Source organism: Mesoplodon mirus (assembly GCF_964341445.2).
Source record: "Mesoplodon mirus genome assembly, chromosome: 11".
Classification (NCBI taxonomy): Eukaryota; Metazoa; Chordata; class Mammalia; order Artiodactyla; family Ziphiidae; genus Mesoplodon; species Mesoplodon mirus.
Genome location: NC_138987.1, coordinates 65708048 through 65729173, shown reverse-complemented (window position 1 = coordinate 65729173; position 21126 = coordinate 65708048). Strand labels below are relative to the sequence as shown.

General features: G+C 36.7%; 1 protein-coding gene across 4 annotated transcripts in view; it reads right to left on the bottom strand.

Annotated features, from left to right (window-relative positions):
• Positions 1-21126, bottom strand: part of USP15 (ubiquitin specific peptidase 15) — a 136124-nt gene that overhangs the window by 62318 nt on the left and 52680 nt on the right. For 3 of the 4 annotated variants that reach the window (XR_014295377.1, XM_082636634.1, XM_082636635.1), the window contains exons 5-6: positions 12822-12967; positions 8154-8215 (exon numbers count right to left, since the gene is read on the bottom strand). Coding sequence is in view for 3 of the 4 variants with exons in the window: in XM_082636634.1 (XP_082492760.1) it covers positions 8154-8215; positions 12822-12967 (208 nt within the window). In the remaining variant the exon portion in view is untranslated. Of the gene's footprint in view, positions 1-4616; positions 5076-8153; positions 8216-12821; positions 12968-21126 lie in introns of those variants that run through there. The other variant, XM_082636637.1, reaches the window with a different exon arrangement.

Here is a 21126-nt window from a genome sequence, read left to right as displayed (position 1 = left end):
AGGTTAAAATTGGTAACAAATTTGTATACTTTCATAGAAACTTTAAGAATGCACTTTCTGAGAACTATAATAACCACTGTTCTTTTAGTACCAAAATAAAACTGTCATAACCTACTAATGTTTCAAATAAGTAGAGACTATCATGCTTATAAATACTTTAAAAGTTTCTGTACAGGGTTTCCCTGGTGGTGCGGTGGTTTAGTCCGCCTGCCGATGCAGGGGATGAGGGTTCGTGCCCCGGTCCAGGAAGATCCCACATGCACGGGCTGGGCCCGTGAGCCATGGCCGCTGAGCCTGCGCGTCCGGAGCCTGTAAAGTCTCTGTACAGTTTATTGTTAAAATGAAAACACTTTATCTGACAAGTTTCCTAATATGAATTTTCAATCTAATAGGTCTATCCACCATTTCTGAATCCATTTATACAGTTAACCATGCAATTACTACATATGCAAATTGGGCTTAATAACTCTTTAAAAAATTCTAAAGTATATGCTAAGTTTTTCTACCTGTACTTAAACAGGTACAATAGCAAAACAGCTGGTGTAAAAAAAACAAAAACAGAATATTGCAGAGTCACCTAGATGTTTATTATTTATCCTAACTGAAAAATAGTATGCAATGGTTTTATTTATAAAGTGCTTCCTCTCTCCAAGAAGAGCACTCAGGGACAGAGTGCTGTAAAAATACTAATATGCCACTAGATTAAGTTTATACTTAGTGCTTCAGTCACCAATTTGGAATTCTGTTAATCAGAACACCACAGATGGCAGGGGGACAACATATGAGTTAAGAACTACTGGCTTAGTTTTCTATTTGATTTTTTTTTAGCCTCTCATGCCTTACCTTGTTGATTTTGGATTCTTCTCTGAATATTTTCTAACCCATGAAAAATTGCCTCTTCAGTTAACAATGACGCTTATCTTCTTCCACCAGATTTTTACTCACATCTCGTCAATATTTTTGAGCAATTAATGAAAACGTCTGAATTACATCAACTTCTCATGTTACCCTCACAAGAATTTTTACTTATTTCAGGAAAACAGCAAAATTTGGACCTTTTTATTTCCATAATGTTAGTAATCTCAAAGGCATTCTTTGAGATAGTTATACCTAAATGAAACCATACAGAAAAAAATTAATAGTACAACTTAGTCAATTAATAAAGCTGTACTGCTTCTAACTGAGGAATAAGGTGTTAACATTAAACAAATTTTCTGGAAAGTAAGGGATAATCTATTGATTAGGTTTCTCCTCTCTTCAGCAACACCCAGGATTCTACAATTATTCTACTTTAAAATAATTTTAAAAAAATACAAGCTGTAACTAGCCACACATCTCCAATTGAATAATCAGACTATCCACCCAATGCCAACATCTTCGGAAAATAGTCAAATTTAACAGAATAGAAAAAAGTTAGAGTGGTTTAAGCTTTTCTAAGGTATCATTAGAAAATATCACGTTTTTGAGAGGTTTTAAGAAATGAGATGCTTAAGAACTAGATTAGAAATGCACGTTCTGAAAAAACTAAGCATTTTAATATTTAAAAAATACAACATGAATATAAAGATGAAAAATTCAAATTATAAATTGATATCTAGCAGAAAAATCCACATAGAAAACTTCTGAAAATTTTTTAGGTAGGTTTTTAGGTTTCTAATATAGACTTTGGGTTGTCTTAGGGTATATACATTTTTATAAATAGGACTACATGTTTTTGTTTTTGTTTGCAGTACGCGGGCCTCTCACTGTTGTGGCCTCTCCGTTGCAGAGCACAGGCTCCGGACGCGCAGGCTCAGCGGCCATGGCTCACGGGCCCAGCCGCTCCGCGGCATGTGGGATCTTCCCAGACCGGGGCATGAACCCGTGATCCCTGCATCGGCAGGCGGACTCTCAACCACTGCGCCACCAGGGAAGCCCAATAGGACTACATGTTTTAAACAAAATTATATTTTACGCCTAACATTTTTTTTTAATATTTAGCATTTCTTCAGATGAGGCTATATGGTCTCCATTCTGATAAAAATGGGCCTAGGGACTTCCCTGCTGGCGCAGTGGTTAAAAATCCACCTGCCAATGCAGAGGACACAGGTTCGAGCCCTGGTCTGGGAAGATCCCACGTGCCGCGGGGCAACTAAGCCCGTGCACCACAACTACTGAGCCTGAGCTCTAGAGCCTGCCAGCCACAGCTACTGAGCCCACGTGCTGCAACTACTGAAGCCCACATGCCTAGAGCCCGTGCTCCGCAACAAGAAGCCTGTGCATCGCAGGGAAGACCCAACGCAGCCAAAAACAACAACAACAACAACAACAACAAAGGGCCTAGTATGATTTTAGGGCCTTCAGAACAATTAATTTCTTTGTTTTCAGTGGTATGGAAAAGTCAGACACTTAGATACTAACATGCTTTCTCTTAGTGAACATATGCCTACTGTAGTGGTGTGGTTTTTTTGTTTTTTGTTTTAACTGGTATTATTGTTTTTATTTATAAAGAATTATTTTTATTTGGCTGTTTGGAAAACCACTAACATTTTTCACTTTAGAAAACATTAAGTAATAAACAAGATGTTATACAGTACTTTGGATAACTTCTTCTATCAGTGTAGTGCAATGCATTATTGGCATCTAAAAGTGAAACTTTCTATTATTTTCCCCTTTCATCTCCAGTTGTGCAGTTATATGACCAAAAAGGAAATGAATCATGAAATTCAGATTCCTGAGTCCCTTCATAAAGATTTATATTCTGCTGGCCTGGGGGAGGACTCTGGAAGCTGCTGCCTATGGGGGTTCACATAATACATATTAAGAAACGTTATCTACAGAATTTCTCAAAGTGTGATACTTAGACCAACAGCATTAGAATCACCTGTGAGCTTAGCAGAAATGCAAATTCATGAGGCCTACCCAGATTTACCGAAACAGAAATTCTGGGGATGGGGCTGAGGAAACAGTGTTTTAACAAACTCAACAGGTGATTCTTCCTTCTATCACCATATTATAGCTTTTAATGATTTTTCCTTGGCTTTTGACACTCTAGGTAGGAAACGGTTATGTGCTAAGCAGTATGAGCACTGGACAGACCCCAGGTTAGTGATGTTTATTAGAACTAGCATCTTCATACCATGTTGAGGATGAGGGGTTGTCTCCTGAAAAATATGATGACAATTCTAAGCATATAAAACAGGCTGTTCTGTATCTTAATAACTTGAAGTTTCTTTCTTGAGGAACTTAAAATTACATGCCTTCTGCTGGAGTTGAACTTGTCTAAGTTACATCTGCTTGTAATGTAACTTCAATGAACACACAGAATTCTTTTTTTTTAAAGTTGCCATTTACCCAAAAAAAAGAATTTGCATCCTTACTTCAATTCTATACATATAAATAAAAGTAAATGTTAATTCCTCAAACTTTTTTTATCTGTACTATTTTCCTCCACTATAGGTGTTTTCTCAATGTTATTGAATATTATAATTTTACACAGTATGTTCTAAGTTTACCTAAATGGTACTGAGTGAAATCTCATTTTGTTTTTATTTTTTCTCTCAACTCTGTTTTAAAGTTTATCCAGTTTCAAAGATCTCACCATTGTTACTTCTATCTGCTGCACTGGCATTCCACAGTCTATCACCATCATTTTTCTTATTCACTCTACCAGAGATAGATACTTACTAGGCTGTCTTCAAATCCCCACTACCACAAACAACGCAGCTACAAAGATTGTATATTCAGGGACCTGTGTGAAAAATTCCGCTGAGTGATGGGTCAGAGGGATTAAGCATTCCTGATTTAATTAAACACTGATATATAGCATGGTACTAGTTTGTACTCCCACCATCAGTACATAAGACTTCTCCTACAACCCTCCAAACACTTTTTATTAGCACCCTTTTAAGTTTTTGTCATTCTGATGGCTATTAGATTGTATCTCATGCTTTAATTTTTCTGATTACTAGTGAGTTTGTATATCTCCTCAGCTACCTGTCAGCACTTGGGCTTCCCCTTCTTTAAACTATTTATATCTTTTATTTTTTAAAAGCTTGTTTGCTTTGTTTCTGTTAATTCACAGCAGTTCTTTGTACACTGTGGGTATTATTCTCTTGTAGGTTTTAGATTTTCTAAAACCGACATTTGACTTTTAACTTTTAACTTTGTATATGGTTCCTTTACCAGAAATACTTAATTTAATGCAATCAAACATTAATTTTCGCACTATGTTCTGTGATCCCTAGGTCACAGATATTCTCCAAAATATCTTATTAGCTTTAAAGCTTTACATTTCTTATTTGAGTCTTTAGTCCTTCTGGAGTCTTTGTATGTAATGTGTAAGGCAGTGATTCTGCTTTCTTTTCTCCAAATAGTTAGTACTCCTAATAAGTCTAAGCACCTATCTGCTTTAAGCAACCTGTTTTTCACTGCCTAGCAGTGCCACTTATCATACATATAGGAGTTTTTCTTAGCTCACTAGTTTATTCCAGTCTATTTGCCTTTTTTTTGCTAGTCATAGTGTTTTTATTACCATACCTTTGCAGTAATTCTTACTATCTAGTAGGTAAACACTTCCCTTCCTCTTCTTTGTCAAAACTGACTTAGCTAATCCTGGATCTTTATTGGAATATGCTAATTTTAGAATGAGTTTCTGAAGTTTCTCACACACACAAGCAGAGGAAAAAAAAAAGGTCAGGATAGAATTTTGTTCCTGTTTTTTTAAATTTATTTTATTTATTTCTTTTTGGCTGCTATGGGTCTTTGTTGCTGCGTGCAGGCTTTCTGTAGTTGTGGTGAGCGGGGGCTACTCTTCGTTGCAGTGCGCAGGCTTCTCCCTGCAGTGGCTTCTCTTGTTGCGGAGCACAGGGTCTAGGTGTGAGGGCTTCAGTAGTTGTGGCACGTGGGCTCAGTAGCTGTGGCTCGCAGGCTCTAGAGCGCAGGTTCAGTAGTTGTGGTGCACGGACTTAGCTGCTCCACGGCATGTGGAATATTCCTGGACGAGGGCTCGAACCTGTGTCCCCTGCATTGGCAGGCAGATTCTTAAACACTGCACCACTAGGGAAGCCCCAGGATAGAATTCTGAATAGGAGGCACTGACATGACAAATTTAGAGAAAGGCTAGGTTAAGCCATATAGTACACAATAATCTTTTGTCTTTAATGAAGTTAGAAATTTTTTTCCATGAAGGTTTTATGCATTCCTAATTAAGTTATTTTTTGTTATGCTATTTTCTAAGTGGGTTACTAATGTTATATAGCAGGGTCAGGAATCTATGGCTCACAAGACAAATCCATGTTTTTTAAATAAAGTTTTACTGGAGCGCAGCCACACGCATTTGTTTACACAATGTCTACTGCTATATCGGTAGTTATAGTTGAGTCAGAGACTCTATGGCCCATAAAGCTAAAAATACTTATCTGGTTCTTCATAAAAAAGAATGCTAACCTATGGGTATGGAAGACATCTATTAATTTTTAAAAATTAATCTTGTATTAGATAATGTTGCTGAATTCTCTTAGTTCTAGTAGTCTGCTGATTGCTTTTGGATTTTACGTAGATTGCATCATATGTAAATAGTGAATTTTATTTCTTTTTAAAATTCTAATCTTATTTGGTTTGTGTTCAAAATTTCTCATTTAAATGTTTGCTACAGATTTTGGGTTTATAGGCTTTAACAAGTTAGGAGAATTCCCTTTTATTCTTAGTTTATTGAGAGTCTTTTCATACACTAGATAGTGATTAAAAATTTTTTGTATTCTAATGAACTATCACTTGGCAATTTAGTTTATTAGCTAGGTTAGCAATTACTAAATTATTTATTTATTTAAGAATAATTATTTTAAGGTTTCAAAACAAATTCACAACCTCTTATCAGAAAATCTGAAATTCCAAAATCTCTGAAAACTTAAAAAATTTTTCATAATTCACTTCAGGGTAATCTAACCTGAACTGAAATGATGCTATTTACACTCCTTTTTATCTTACTTAGTGTGGATACTTACTGAATATTAATGTGCTTAACTATAAGAGTCCCCCTGGACTCTACAAAAATAGTAAAATAATAGGTGGCACATGTACCATATTACTTCTCAGAGGTTTAGAAAGTCCAAATATTGAAATACAACTAGCCCTAAGTGTTTCTGATAATCCTAAAACCCTTAAAAATATTTCCTCCCATTTGGCATGTTGCCTTTTCACTCTGTTGATTGCTTCCTTTACTGTGTGGAAACTTTTTAGTCTGATGTAGTCCCTTTTGTTTATAATTGCTTTTGTTGCTTGTGCTCTTGGTGTCATATTCATGAAATCTCTGCCTAGACCAATGTCATGAAGCTTTTCCCCTAAGATTTCTTCTAGATGTACAGATTCAGGTTTTTTTTTTTTTTAACATCTCTATTGGAGTATAATTGCTTTACAATGGTGTGTTAGTTTCTGCTTTATAACAGGGTGAATCAGTTATACATATACATATGTCCACATCTCTCTTCCCTCTTGCACCTCCCTCGCTCCCACTCTCCCTATCCCACCCCCCCATCCCACCCCTCTAGGTGGTCACAAAGCACCGAGCTGATCTCCCTGTGCTATGCAGCTGCTTCCCACTAGCTATCTGTTTTACATTTGGTAGTGTATATATGTCCATGCTACTCTCTCACTTCGTCCCAGCTTACACTTCCCCCTCCCCGTATAAGGTCTTATTTTTAAATCTTTAAACCACATATCTGGTAAGGGGTTAATATCCAAATATATAAGACACTCATTACAATTCAACAGCAAAACCCCCAAATAACCAGATTAAAAAATGGGCCTGAGACTTCTTTGAATAGACACTTCTCTAAAGAAGGCATACAGACAGGTAATAGGTATATTAAAAAGATGTTCAACGTCAGAAATCATTGGGGAAATGCAAATCAAACCACAATGAGATACCACCTCACACCTGTTAGGATGCCTATTATCAAAAGAACAAAAGATAACAAGTACTAGCAAGAATGTAGGGAAATTGGAACCCTTGCATACTGTCGGTGGAAATGTAAGATGGAGCAGCTGCTATGAAAAACAGTATGGAAGTTCCTCAAAAAATTAGAAATAGAACTAGCACATGACTCAGAAATCTCATTTCTGGGTATATATCCAAAGGAAATGAAATCAGTATCTTGAAGAGACATCTGCACTCCCAAGTTCACTGCAGTATAATTTACAATAGCCCAGATAATGAAAACAACCTAAATGTCTATTGACGGATAAATGGATAAAGAAAATATGGTATATACATACAATGGAATTGTATTCAGCCTTAAAAAAGCAAGGAAATCATGCCACATGTGATAACACTGATGAACCTAAGGGACGGTATGCTTGGTAAAGTAAGTCAATCACAGACAAATACTGTATGATTCCACTTATATGAGGCTATGTAAACTAGTCAAACTCATAGAAACAGAGAGTAGAACGGTGGTTCCCAGGGGCTGGGGGAAGGGAGAAATGAGGAATTACTCTTTAACAGGAATAAAGTTTATTATATAAGATGAATAAATTCTAGAGATTTGCTGTACAACAATGTGCCTACAGTTAATAATACTGTAAGTGCACACATTTAAAACTTTGTTAAGAGGGCAGATATCAAGTTATGTTTTCTTACCACAATTTAAAAAAAAGTTTAAAAGGTTTCTAATCACTCATTTACCCTCAAAAGCAATTCTTATACTCCTTTATCTCTACTTGTGCTGTTATATTCTAAAACACGTATCTAAATAAATAAAATATTGCTTTCACGATTAGATTTAAAATGTTGCTTTCACATCAGATTCATTTTGATAAAGAGCATTCTTTTAACAGACACTTTTTAAAATACCACAAAATGCTTGAAAAATATTAAACAAAATGTTTAATAGTGATTTGATTGTATTAGACAATGCACCATTACATTTGTAACGTATTTATACTGTACCTTATTCTAAAAGAGATTAGAATTGGAAGGCTTTTAAATTACAGCATATTCATTTAAGTGCAAACTTAGATAACTTCTATACAAGAATAAAATATTAAAATATAAAGAAGCTATATATATTTACAATTGCAATATACAATTAGGTTCTTCTATCATTCTGGATTTTATTATCTGAAATCAAAGCTTCAACATCATGCACTGAGCCATAAAAAGTGGGAGCACTTACTTAGGAGTAGAAGGACCCCTTGGCCATGTTCCATCTTCATTCTTCTGTTCTATCACTAACACCTGCAAATAAGACACAATAAAAGAGTGTATTTCCTTAACCCTGAAGTTAAAATAGCTTCAGAAGATTAGCTGTATATGCTAAGAAACTAAAGTAACTCTGCGATGACTTAAAGGACACAGTAGACAAGGTGAAGAGGCATTTGCATTTTGATTCCAAAGCTGGCCAAGGGAGATAAAGAGACCTTAAATATAAGAAGTCAGCAATGACGGTCAGAAAGAAAGAAGGTAAAACACTACAAGAAAAATCATTGGTTCTATGACTTTAAGTATAAAAAACTAGATGCAATGTAAGTTCCTTGAGTTTAGGGCACATTTTCTATTCCTTTTCTATTTGTAGCTTGTAAAAGTACTGTGCAAAAAACAGATGCTGAATAAATGGTTATAGTTGTTAAACATACTGATGTATGATCTCAGTCAGCTATTATTATGCAAATACTGAGGAACAGTGGCAAAAATAATCCCAAATTACAGAGTATACATAATTACACATAATTTGTTTGGGGCTATGAAATTTGTCTTTATTTACATTATAAAATTATAAAATCTTTTAATATATAAACGATAGAGCCATGTGTGTGAGAATCAGACTGAAGTTCCCTACTGCAGCATGGTCAGGGTAGACAAAAAACACCTCTAATAAATGAAAAGTACAGGCTAAGGTGAGCTATACTATATTTTAAAACATCCCAGAATCTTTTTTCGTATGTTTCAGTCTAAAAAAGAAGGTTTTCTTCTAGTTTTTACTAGGGGCAAGTCTGTGCAAAGAAGAAAAACTAACCAAAATAATAATAATAATATCTAAATTTCCACAGGAAAACTATAATATAGAAAACATGCCTTGAAGCAAATTTAAGGCATTAAAATTTTGCATATATTCTACATATTCAGTTTCATTAACTCTTGTTTCTTAAAATTGCAATCTTGTAACCTGTTCCGTAAACTCTTAGCAATATACTTTTGTGGACTATATGTTTCAGGCAATTTATAAGCTGGCATTTGGATCTTAACCATGTAAAATGTAAGCCTGATTCAGAAGACATATAACAATGAAACAGCGATTTAAAAAACTCATGGAATCTTGCTGTTGAAAGAGTAAGCTAATTAAAATACTAAAGTTGTCTTTTAAAAGAAAAACAGTTATTTCCTACATTCAAGAAACACACATGGTGGGGTTTCCCTGGTGGCGCAGTGGTTGGGAGTCCGCCTGCCGATGCAGGGGACGCGGGTTCGTGCCCCGGTCCGGGAGGATCCCACATGCCGCGGAGCGGCTGGGCCCGTGAGCCATGGCCGCTGAGCCTGCGTGTCCGGAGCCTGTGCTCCGCAACGGGAGAGGTCACAGCAGTGAGAGGCCCGTGTACCGCCAAAAAAAAAAAAAAAAAAAAAAAAAAAAAAAAAAAAAAACATACATGAGGGACATCCCTGGTGGTCCAGTGGTTAAGACTCTGCACCCCCAGTGCAGGGGGCACGGGTTCAATCCCTGGTCAGGGAACTAAGATTCCTGCATGCCACATGGTGTGGCCAAAAACAAACAAAAAAACACACACATGAAGTATATGTAACATATAATGAATAAGTGCACTGTATACCTGCCATCCTGATCCCTCCCTGATCACATTTCTCTCCTTACCTACCACAGACAATTAACCATTATGCTCAACTGGCATCATTCTGATATATACTTACATATTTTACATATTTATAAAATTGAATTTAGTGAGTAGTTTTTAACTTCTGAAGAAAGGTTTTCCTTTGCTACAACTTATAACTCTACAGACATCTACATAGAAACTATATTATATAAAAAAACATATATATATATATATATATACAAACTGTCTCTAGGAGGACTTGAACCAGTTATAAAACAAAAGAAAATTTCAAAGTTATGCATTTAATATCATTGTTTATGGCTTGTTTTTTAAAGGAAGGTCTTAAAGCTGAAGAATCAAGTAAATATTTAAAGTTCAACTGTAACCTTTAATTCCTCGCAGTATTTGTACTTTAAATTCTTTTTGTCTTTACAGTCACAGATATTAATGTTGAATGCCACCAGAAATGTTAAAACTCACTTGTTTATTCAAATGTATCATTTTCTGAATAAAACTTTGCTCATGGTTAAAACTTTAACTCAAAATGAAATTATTTTTTAAAAGATTTTAAGATTTAATTAAATTGAACACACACATACAAGGGAGAGAGATAAAGACCACCCACTTTGGGAGATAAACTCTTCAATAATGTATCTTCGTTTCACTTTCTAATGAGGATACTTTTGATTTCAGTAAAAAACAAAACAAAACAAAAAAACCAAACTTCTTTTAAGTCTAAGATAGTGTTTAGTTCATTTATCATCAGTCAGAAAATAACTGGTACAAAACCTAGAAAATTTAATCCATGTTTTTTGAACAATTCCTATTTCAAAAGATCAAATGTCCCTAAAGATATTTTATAAGAATAATATATTTAATAAGATAGTTAATCTTCTTATTAAAGTAATTTATTCTGTCATCTTCATTCTGATAAATGCATTCCTATCAAGAATAACAAATTAAATTCTCTAAGCCTTGGTTTTCTAATGTACATGATGAGTAGAATAATAGCCATTACTCAGAATCAATTACTGAAAAGATTTAAAGAAATAATCCTATATATTTTAAATTGTACTCCTGGAGCTACCTCAAGGCCTGATGGATGGTAACCAAGGAGAGAAGTGTATGTCTATTTGGAAGACAGAAAGAGGAAGTTGGCTGGCTAAGGAGGGGAGTGTTGACTAACCAGTAGAGTTCCAAATGTCTCACACTCAGCTTCAACTGGGTAACTCCTTTTAATTGTAACACATATTATTAGATTTCATAAGATTTCATATAAGAATATAATGGCTAAAATAAGTCTGAAAATCACTGTTTTATAGCTGAGTACAATACCTGATATATAGTAGGCATTTGCTAAAAAATTAATTTCCTTCTGTTCCTCTGATTTTTTTAAATAACTTACATCATATATCAGTATTAATTTTAAATAAAACAGAACAAAACAAAAAACTTCCATATACTAGAGTGGCAGGCTCTGGGTTAGGTACTAAAATAAAAATAAATAGGACACAAAGTCCAACTAAAATAAGGACCTCACAGTCTAGTTGGGGAGCTTAATATATAAATAACTTAATGGATGATACAAGACATATATGTAAACCACTATGGAAGTTAAGGGAGAAATTTCTTCTCCAAATTAAAACAAATCCTATACCTCAACTAGATACTGAAATAAATAGATCAGGAAAGGCTCAAGAAATGATGTGACAAATTTTGAACTGGAATTTGAAGGATAAATAATCTGATCTGGTTAGATTATATGAAAGGATGGGATGCTTCATTTCAATATTTGGATGTTTAAAAGGACTTTTTCTGGATGAATGCAGGGACTGGGGAGAACGGTACAACAGGCAGATGGAACAACATATATGAAAGCACAGGAGTATGGAAAAGCATAGCAGGCTTAGGGAACTATAAGTAGTTCAGTTTGGTATTATTAGAGTGTAAATCCAAAGGCAAGGATAATCGAAAGATGCTGGAAGACTAGGCAAAAGGATAAACCATGACTTGCATGCTGCATTAAGGTGCCTGGACTTTATTCTACAATTGTTAAGGAGCCAGGAAAGGTTTATGAAAAGGAAATAATAAGGTTTACTTTTTTTTTTTTTTGCAGTACGCGGGCCTCTCACTGTTGTGGCCTCTCCCATTGCGGAGCACAGGCTCCAGACGCGCAGGCTCAGTGGCCATGGCTCATGGGCCCAGCCACTCTGCGGCATGTGGGATCTTCCCGGACTGGGCCACGAACCCGTGTCCCCTGCATCGGCAGGCGGACTCTCAACCACTGCGCCACCAGGGAAGCCCTAAGGTTTAGATTTTAGAAAGAGTATTCTGACAGAAATACGGAAGACTGAGAACGAACATGCAAAAGACTGGAAGCAGAGGGATTTGTTAAGAGATTACGGAAAGATAAGGGGTAAGAATGGGCTACAAACATTAATTAAAGAGATATTTAGAAGGTGGAATCAGTAGAACTTGCTGATTGTGTCTAAAAGTCTTCATTTCTCAACACATTCATTTCTTTAGATTCTGTCATAAAGAAAGACCAAATTGGGGGTTGATACCTTCTAGCAGGGGTTGGCAAACTAAGTTCACTTAGCTCACTGACTGCTTTTGTAAATAAAGTTTGTTGGAACATAGCCATATCCATTTTTTACATATTGTTTATGGCTACTTTCTTGCTACTACAATGGCAAAGTTGTAGTCGTGACAGAGACCTTACAGACTGCTGAGCCAAAAATATTTATTATTTGATCCTTTACAAAGTTCGCTGACCCCTTATTATATTAGCTATTTTTCAGTGGAAAATAATTTCTTTTTAAAAAGTAGGTTATTCTCAAGCTCAAGGAGAGAAGCAGAAGTTATAATTAGTGACCAGCATGGATAGAGAGGAGTTAGAAAGAGGAAACCAGAAACAGTAGAACCAATTATAGATTGTCAGGATAGCCATAAAGTTTGTGACTCCCAAAAACTTCATGTATAGTATGCTTAAAATAAACAGTATTGCTAAAAAATACCTGTCCTTGGTATAAACCAGCATCCTGAATGGTGCTGTCTGGCTTATTCAGTGGTTCAAATGTATTACTCATGTATTTGTTCCACAATCTGGTCTCCTTTTCATCTGGAATATTGAAGATTTTTCTTATTTCCTTTTCAATTGTATCTAGATTTAAGGAGGAAATATATGTAAATATAATATTTAAAAATATACCACAGAGAGTTAAGTGCTCACTAGCATAAAAATCCTAAATTTAAATTACTGATATAATAGCAAGAATAGATAAACAAATATGTAGGAAATACATAAAAACAATAAAGAAAAATTTTAAGACCAGGCATACTTTTTAGGAACAAAATGGTAATTATAACTCAGATGATTACTTTGGGAAATTAAGACCTCAAAAGGTAAGGGTTCAATAATATAACAATTAAATATAATTTATGTTATACAGAATGAACTTTAACTTTTTACACATTATAAAATCAATATATTTTCTAATGATATGTTAATTAGAAACTAAAGTATGACTCAGAGATACCACAGATAAAAAATATTTTAAGTTATAACTAATTTAAGAATAATTTGTATTAAGTTGAATACAATTTACAGTTTAAATAGCTAACTAAAATTAAATAGATTACAGGGACACAAAGAAAAGTGCTTTCTTTGAAGAGAGGTCTGAATTGGTCAAAAGTTCTTATTTCCAAGGTAAAGCCATATATTTTCTTTATTTCTAAACCAATTATCTGAATGGAAGAAGTCTTTTTTAAAAAAAACTGGAGCAGCTTAATCTGCTGTAAAATAAGATATAGGAGTGTCTACATGTTTGAGAGTAATTAAGTTTCGGTACCATATTTAGATGAATCTTTTAAAGTACTTAAACATTAGAAAGAGATATTAGAAAATACTACTATATCTATCAAATTCTGGTCAATAACGTACCTAACTTAGACTCAAGAAAATTACACTTAATATATTTTATGACATATAAAGAAATATGAAATACTTCTAAATTTTAGAATACTTGATTAATTTTGGACAAAACATTATTTGTAAAATACTAAACCTAAAAATACATGCTCTCTTAAAAAATATAAAAACCCACATCTATCTTACATAATTAAACTTAGTCCAATAACACTGTTTATGTTTTACTTAGCAGCTAATGTTCTTTAATAGTCTTATAGTCAATGACAGTTTGATTAAGGCATTAAATAAGTAGTAAATACTACAGTGTATTTCAAAACTTAATGCAAACTAGCCAGAACATTAAAAAAATTACATTAAATAAATATAAATATACTGTAAGTACTGCTTTCTATTTTGGCGGCATTTTTTTTTAATTGAAGTGTAAATGTATACGGAAAAATGCACAAATCGTCAGTATATAATGATAAATTTCCATAGTGGATACACCCGTGTAAGCAGTACCCAGATCAAGAAACAGAAAGTAACGGAGGAAGGACGAAAGAGGAAGAAGCCAAGGAAGGGAGGTCATTTTAGTCTTTCTATAAAAATGAATACTTCTTTCCTGATTGAAAAAATAAATCTTGCTCATTGCAAAAATTCAGAAAATACAAGTAAAAATAAAACGTCCACCTAGAGATAACCACTGTTAACATTTTGATACTTCTTTTCCAGGCATTTTTTTCTATTAATACATACATATTTATATACATAATATAATATATACCAACACATATGGAAATGCCCCCTTTATTGAGTTTTGAAAAGGGTAATGCAAAGACCCTGAGATGGGAATGTATTTGGCATGTTTTAGAACAGAACGGTGCACCAATGTGGCTGAAGTGGAATGAGTAAGGTAGAAATAAGACCATAAAGGTACTCATGTAGGACCATACAGAATTGAGGCAGTTATGAAAGTATTCTATTTTATCTGATTAAGAAGGGAAGTCATTTAGGAGTTTTGAGCAGAGAAGTGGTATGATCCAATTGACACTTCAAATGTTCACTTTTGCTGCTAGTGAAAACAAACTGCAGGATGTCAAGGGTGAGAGAGACTAGGCTACTACAGAAATCCAAACCAAGGTGGTAACAGTGGAAGCAATGTTAAGTGGTCAGACTGGGAGTAGATTCTGAAGGCACTGCTTAGAAGATACGTTGCTAAATTATATGCAGGGTGAGAAATACAAGACAATCATTATGATACCAAGGGTTTTGGCCTGAGCAATTAGAAGAGTGCAAGTGACGATTACTCAGATGAGGAAAAATGACAGAGTAGTAGGTTTCAGGGGGAAGGGAGAGAGTTTAGTTTCATATATGTTATCTTTAGATTCTCATCAGACACATGTGAAGATATGGAATGGTTGAAACTGGAATTAAGGGAGAGTTTGGGTAGGAGATATAAGACATCAATATACAGAAAAGTATTTAAAGCCAGGGGACTAGAGGAAGTCTTCAAGGAAAAGAAAGAAGATACAAGGACTGAGCATATCACACTGATGTTCTGAGGCCAGAAATATGAAGAGGAACTTACAAAGGACTCTGAGAAGATGCAGCCAGTGAGAACTTGTGCCCTGGCAGCCATGTGAAGAGAAAACATTTCTAGATGGAAAAGTGAGTAAGTATGTTCATTTTTGCTGGCACGTTAAGAAATGGAAGACTTCGACCACTGGATGTATCAATGTAGAAGTAATTAGAGACCATCACAGAAGCAGAACCAAGGAAGTGGTTGGTCTGATTTAGTGGGTTCAAGAGAGAACGGGAGCAGAGGAAGTGGTAGCCAGAAAGCAGTTTGCTTAAACTGAAATTTGGCAACTGCAGCTGTAGATAATGACAGCCTAGGGTATATCTATGGGAACTGGTGGTTGAGGCTGGATGCAGACCAAGATCACTGGAGTTGAGAATGTCAAGGTATTGAGAACATGTGCATATTTTTCTGTATATTAATCCGACTCTATTAGGTAGTTAATGAAAAGCATAAAGAGATAAAAAAATATTAACACAGATAACAGAAATAAAATCATTGTGACAAACATTTCTAGTAGGAACATTTACTAAGAAAGTTAAGCAGTGAGGGAGGGGAAGATGGCGGAAGAGTAAGACGCGGAGATAACCTTCCTCCCCACAGATACACCAGAAATTCATCTACACGTGGAACAACTCCTACAGAACACCTACTGAACGCTGGCAGAAGACCTCAGACCTCCCAAAACGTAAGAAACTCCCCACGTACATGGGTAGGGCAAAAGAAAAAAGAATAAACAGAGACAAAAGGATAGGGACGGGACCTGCACCAGTGGGAGGGAGCCATGAAGGAGAAAAGGTTTCCACACACTAGGAAGCCCCTTCGCAGGTGGAGACTGCGGGTGGCGGAGGGGGGTAGCTTCAGAGCCGCGGAGAACACAGCAACAGGGGTGCGGAGGGAAAAGCGGAGAGATTCCCGCACAGAGGATAGGTGCCGACGGGCACTCACCAGCCCGAGACGCTTGTCTGCGCGGCCGCTGGGGCAGGTGGGGCTGGGAGCTGAGGCTCGGGCTTCAGTCAGAGCGCAGCGAGAGGACTGGGGTTGGCTGTGTGAACACAGCCTGAAGGGGTTAGTGCACCACGGCTGGCCGGGAGGGAGTCCGGAAAAAAGTCTGGACCTGCCGAAGAGGCAAGAGACTTTTTCTTCACTCTTTGTTTCCTGGTGCGCGAGGAGAGGGGACTAAGAGCGCTGCTTAAAGGAGCTCCAGAGATGGGCGCGAGCCTTGGCTAAAAGCGCGGACCCCAGAGACAGGCGTGGGAGGCTGGGGCTGCTGCTGCCGACGCCAAGAGGTCTGTGTGCAAGCGCAGGTCACTGTCCACGCCCCCTTTCTGGGGAGCCTGTGCAGCCCACCACTGCCAGGGTCCCGGGATCCAGGGACAGCTTCCCCAGGAGAGCGCACGGCACACCTTAGGCTGGTGCAAAGTCACGCTGGCCTCTGCCACCACAGGCTCGCCCCACACTCCATACCCCTCCCTCCCCCCGGCCTGAGTGAGCCAGAGTCCCCGAAGCGGCTCCTCCTTTAACCCCGTCCTGTTTAAGGGAACAACAGACGCCCTCTGGGGATCTACACGCAGAGGCGGAGCCAAATCCAAAGCTGAGACCAGGGAGCTGTGAGAATAAAGAAGAGAAAGGGAAATCTCTCCCAGCAGCCTCAGAAGCAGCGGATTAAAGCTCCACAATCAACTTGATGTACCCTGCATCTGTGGAATACATGAATAGACAACGAATCATCCCAAAATGAGGAGGTGGACTTTGAGAGCAAGATCTATGATTTTTTCCCCTTTTCCTCTTTTTGTGAGTGTGTATGTGTATGTTTCAGTGTGAGATTTTGTCTGTACAGCTTTGCTTCCACCATTTGTCCTAGGGTTCTATCCATCCTTTTTTTTTTCTCTTAAATTTTTTTCTTAATAATTATTTTATTTTACTAACTTTATTTTATCTTACTTTATTTTAATTTATCTTCTTTCTTTCTTTCCTTCCTTCCCTCCTTTAGACAATGAATCATCCCAAATTGAGGAGGTGGACTTTGAGAGGAAGATTTATAATTTTTTCCCCTTTTCCTATTTTTGTGAGTGTGTATGTGTATGCTTCTGTGTGAGATTTTGTCTGTATAGCTTTGCTTCTACCATTTGTCCCAGGGTTCTATCCATCCGTTTAAAAAAAATTTTTTTTTGCATAATAATTATTTTTTAATTTAATAGCTTTATTATATTTTATCATACTGTATTCTATTTTACTTTATCTTCTCTCTTTCTTTTTTTCCTACCTTCCTCCCTCCCTCCTTTCTTTCTTCTTTCTTTCTTTCTTTCCTCCCTCCCTCCCTTTCTTTCTTTCTTCCTTCCTTCCTTCCTTCTACTAATTCTTTTTTTCTACTTTTTCTGCCTTTTATTCTGAGCCGTGTGGATGAAAGGCTCTTGGTGCTGCAGCCAGCAGTCAGTGCTGTGCCTCTGAGGTGGGAGAGCCAACTTCAGGACACTGGTCCACAGAGACCTCCCAGCTCCACATAATATCAAATGGCAAAAATCTCCCAGAGATCTCCATCTCAACACCAGCACCCAGCTTCACTCAAAGACCAGCAAGCTACAGTGCTGGACACCCTATGCCAAACAACTAGCAAGACAGGAACACAACCCCACCCATTAGCAGAGAGGCTGCCTAAAATCATAATAAGTCCACAGACACCCCAAAACACACCACCAGACGTGGACCTGCCCAACAGAAAGACAAGATCCAGCCTCATCCACCAGAACACAGGCACTAGTCCCCTCCACCAGGAAGCCTACACAACCCACTGAACCAACTTTAGCCACTGGGGACAGACACCAAAAACAACGGGAACTACGAACCTGCAGCCTGCAAAAAGGAGACCCCAAACACAGTAAGATAAGCAAAATGAGAAGACAGAGAAACACACAGCAGATGAAGGAGCAAGATAAAAACCCACCAGACCTAACAAATGAAGAGGAAATAGGCGGTCTACCTGAAAAGGAATTCAGAATAATGATAGTAAAGATGACCCAAAATCTTGGAAATAAAATACAGAAAATGCAAGAAACATCTAACAAGGACCTAGAAGAACTAAAGATGAAACAAGCAATGATGAGCAACACAATAAATGAAATTAAAAATACTCTAGATGGGATCAATAGCAGAATAACTGAGGCAGAAGAACAGATAAATGACCTGGAAGATAAAATAGTGGAAATAACTGCTGCACAGCAGAATAAAGAAAAAAGAATGAAAAGAACTGAGGACACTCTCAGAGACTTCTGGGACAATATTAAACGCACCAACATTCGAATTATAGGGGTTCCAGAAAAAGAGGAAAAGAAAGGGACTGAGAAAATATTTGAAGAGATTATAGTTGAAAACTTCCCTAATATGGGAAAGGAAATAGTTAATCGAGTCCAGGAGGCACAGAGTCCCAATCAGAATAAATCCAAGGAGAAATACGCCAAGACACATATTAATCAAACTGTCAAAAGTTAAATACAAAGAAAACATATTAAAAGCAGCAAGGGAAAAAAAAACAAATAACACACAAGGGAATCCCCATAAGGTTAACAGCTGATCTTTCAGCAGGAACTCTGCAAGCCAGAAGGGAGTGGCAGGACATATTGAAAGTGATGAAGGAGAAAAACCTGCAACCAAGATTACTCTGCCCTGCAAGGATCTCATTCAGATTTGATGGAGAAATTAAAACCTTTACAGACAAGCAAAAGCTGAGAGAGATCAGCACCACCAAACCAGCTTTACAACAAATGCTAAAGGAAGCTCTCTAGGCAAGAAACACAGGAGAAGGAAAAGACCTACAATAATGAACCCAAAACAATTAAGTAAATGGGAACAGGAACATACATATCAATAATTACCTTAAAGGTAAATGGACTAAATGCTCCCACCAAAAGACACAGATTGGCTGAATGGATACAAAAACAAGACCCATATATATGCTGTCTACAAGAGACCCACTTCAGACCTAGAGACACATACAGACTGAAAGTAAGGGGATGGTAAAAGATATTCCATGCAAATGGAAATCAAAAGAAAGCTGGAGTAGCAATTCTCATATCAGACAAAATAGACTTTAAAATAAAGACTATTACAAGAGACAAAGAAGGACATTACATAATGATCCAGGGATCGATCCAAGAAGAAGATATAACAATCGTAAATATTTATGCACCCAACATAGGAGCACCTCAGTACATAAGGCAAATACTAACAGCCATAAAAGGGGAAATCAACAGTAACACATTCACAGTAGGGGACCTTAAAACACCACTTTCACCAATGGACAGATCATCCAAAATGAAAATAAATAAGGAAACACAAGCCTTAAATGATACATTAAACAAGATGGACTTAATTGATATTTATAGGACATTCCATCCAAAAACAACAGAATACACATTTTTCTCAAGTGCTCATGGAACATTCTCCAGGATAGATCCTATCTTGGGTCACAAATCAAGCCTTGGTAAATTTAAGAAAATTGAAATTGTATCAAGTATCTTTCCCGACCACAATGCTATGAGACTAGATAACAATTACAGGAAAAGAGCTGTAAAAAATACAAACACATGGAGGCTAAACAATACACTACTTAATAACGAAGTGATCACTGAAGAAATCAAAGAGGAAATTAAAAAATACCTAGAAACAAATGACATTGGAGACATGACGGCCCAAAACCTATGGGATGCAGCAAAAGCAGTTCTAAGAGGGAAGTTTATAGCAATAAAATCCCACCTTAAGAAACAGGAAGCATCTCGAGTAAACAACCTGACCTTGCACCTAAAGCAATTAGAAAAACAACAAAAACCCCCAAAGTTAGCAGAAGGAAAGAAATCATAAAGATCAGATCAGAAAAAAAAAGAAAAAGAAATGAAGGAAATGATAGCAAAGATCAATAAAACTAAAAGATGGCTCCTTGAGAAGATAAACAAAATTGATAAACCATTAGCCAGACTCATCAAGAAAAAAAGGGAGAAGACTCAAATCAATAGAATTAGAAATGAAAAAGGAGAAGTAACAACTGACACTGCAGAAATACAAAAGATCATGAGAGATTACTATAAGCAACTCTATGCCAATAAAATGGACAACCTGGAAGAAATGGACAAATTCTTAGAAATGCACAACCTGCCAAGACTGAATCAGGAAGAAATAGAAAATATGAACAGATCAATCACAAGCACTGAAATTGAAACTGTGATTAAAAATCTTCCAACAAACAAAAGCCCAGGACCAGATGGCTTCACAGGCGAATTCTATCAAACATTTAGAGAAGAGCTAACACCTATCCTTCTCCAACTCTTCCAAAATATAGCAGAGGGAGGAACACTCCCAAACTCATTCTACAAGGCCACCATCACCCTGATAACAGAACCAGACAAAGATGTCACAAAGAAAGAAAACTACAGGCCAATATCACTGATGAACATAGATGCAAAAATCCTCAACAAAATACTAGCAAACAGAATCCAACAGCACATTAAAAGGATCATACACCATGATCAAGTGGGGTTTATTCCAGGAATGCAAGGATTCTTCAATATACGCAAATCAATCAATGTGATACACCATATTAACAAATTGAAGAAGAAAAACCATATGATCATCTCAATAGATGCAGAGAAAGCTTTCGACAAAATTCAACACCCATTTATGATAAAAACCCTGCAGAAAGTAGGCATAGAGGGAACTTCCCTCAACATAATAAAGGCCATATATGACAAACCCACAGCCAACATCGTCCTCAATGGTGAAAAACTGAAACCATTTCCACTAAGATCAGGAACAAGACAAGGCTGCCCACTCTCACCACTCT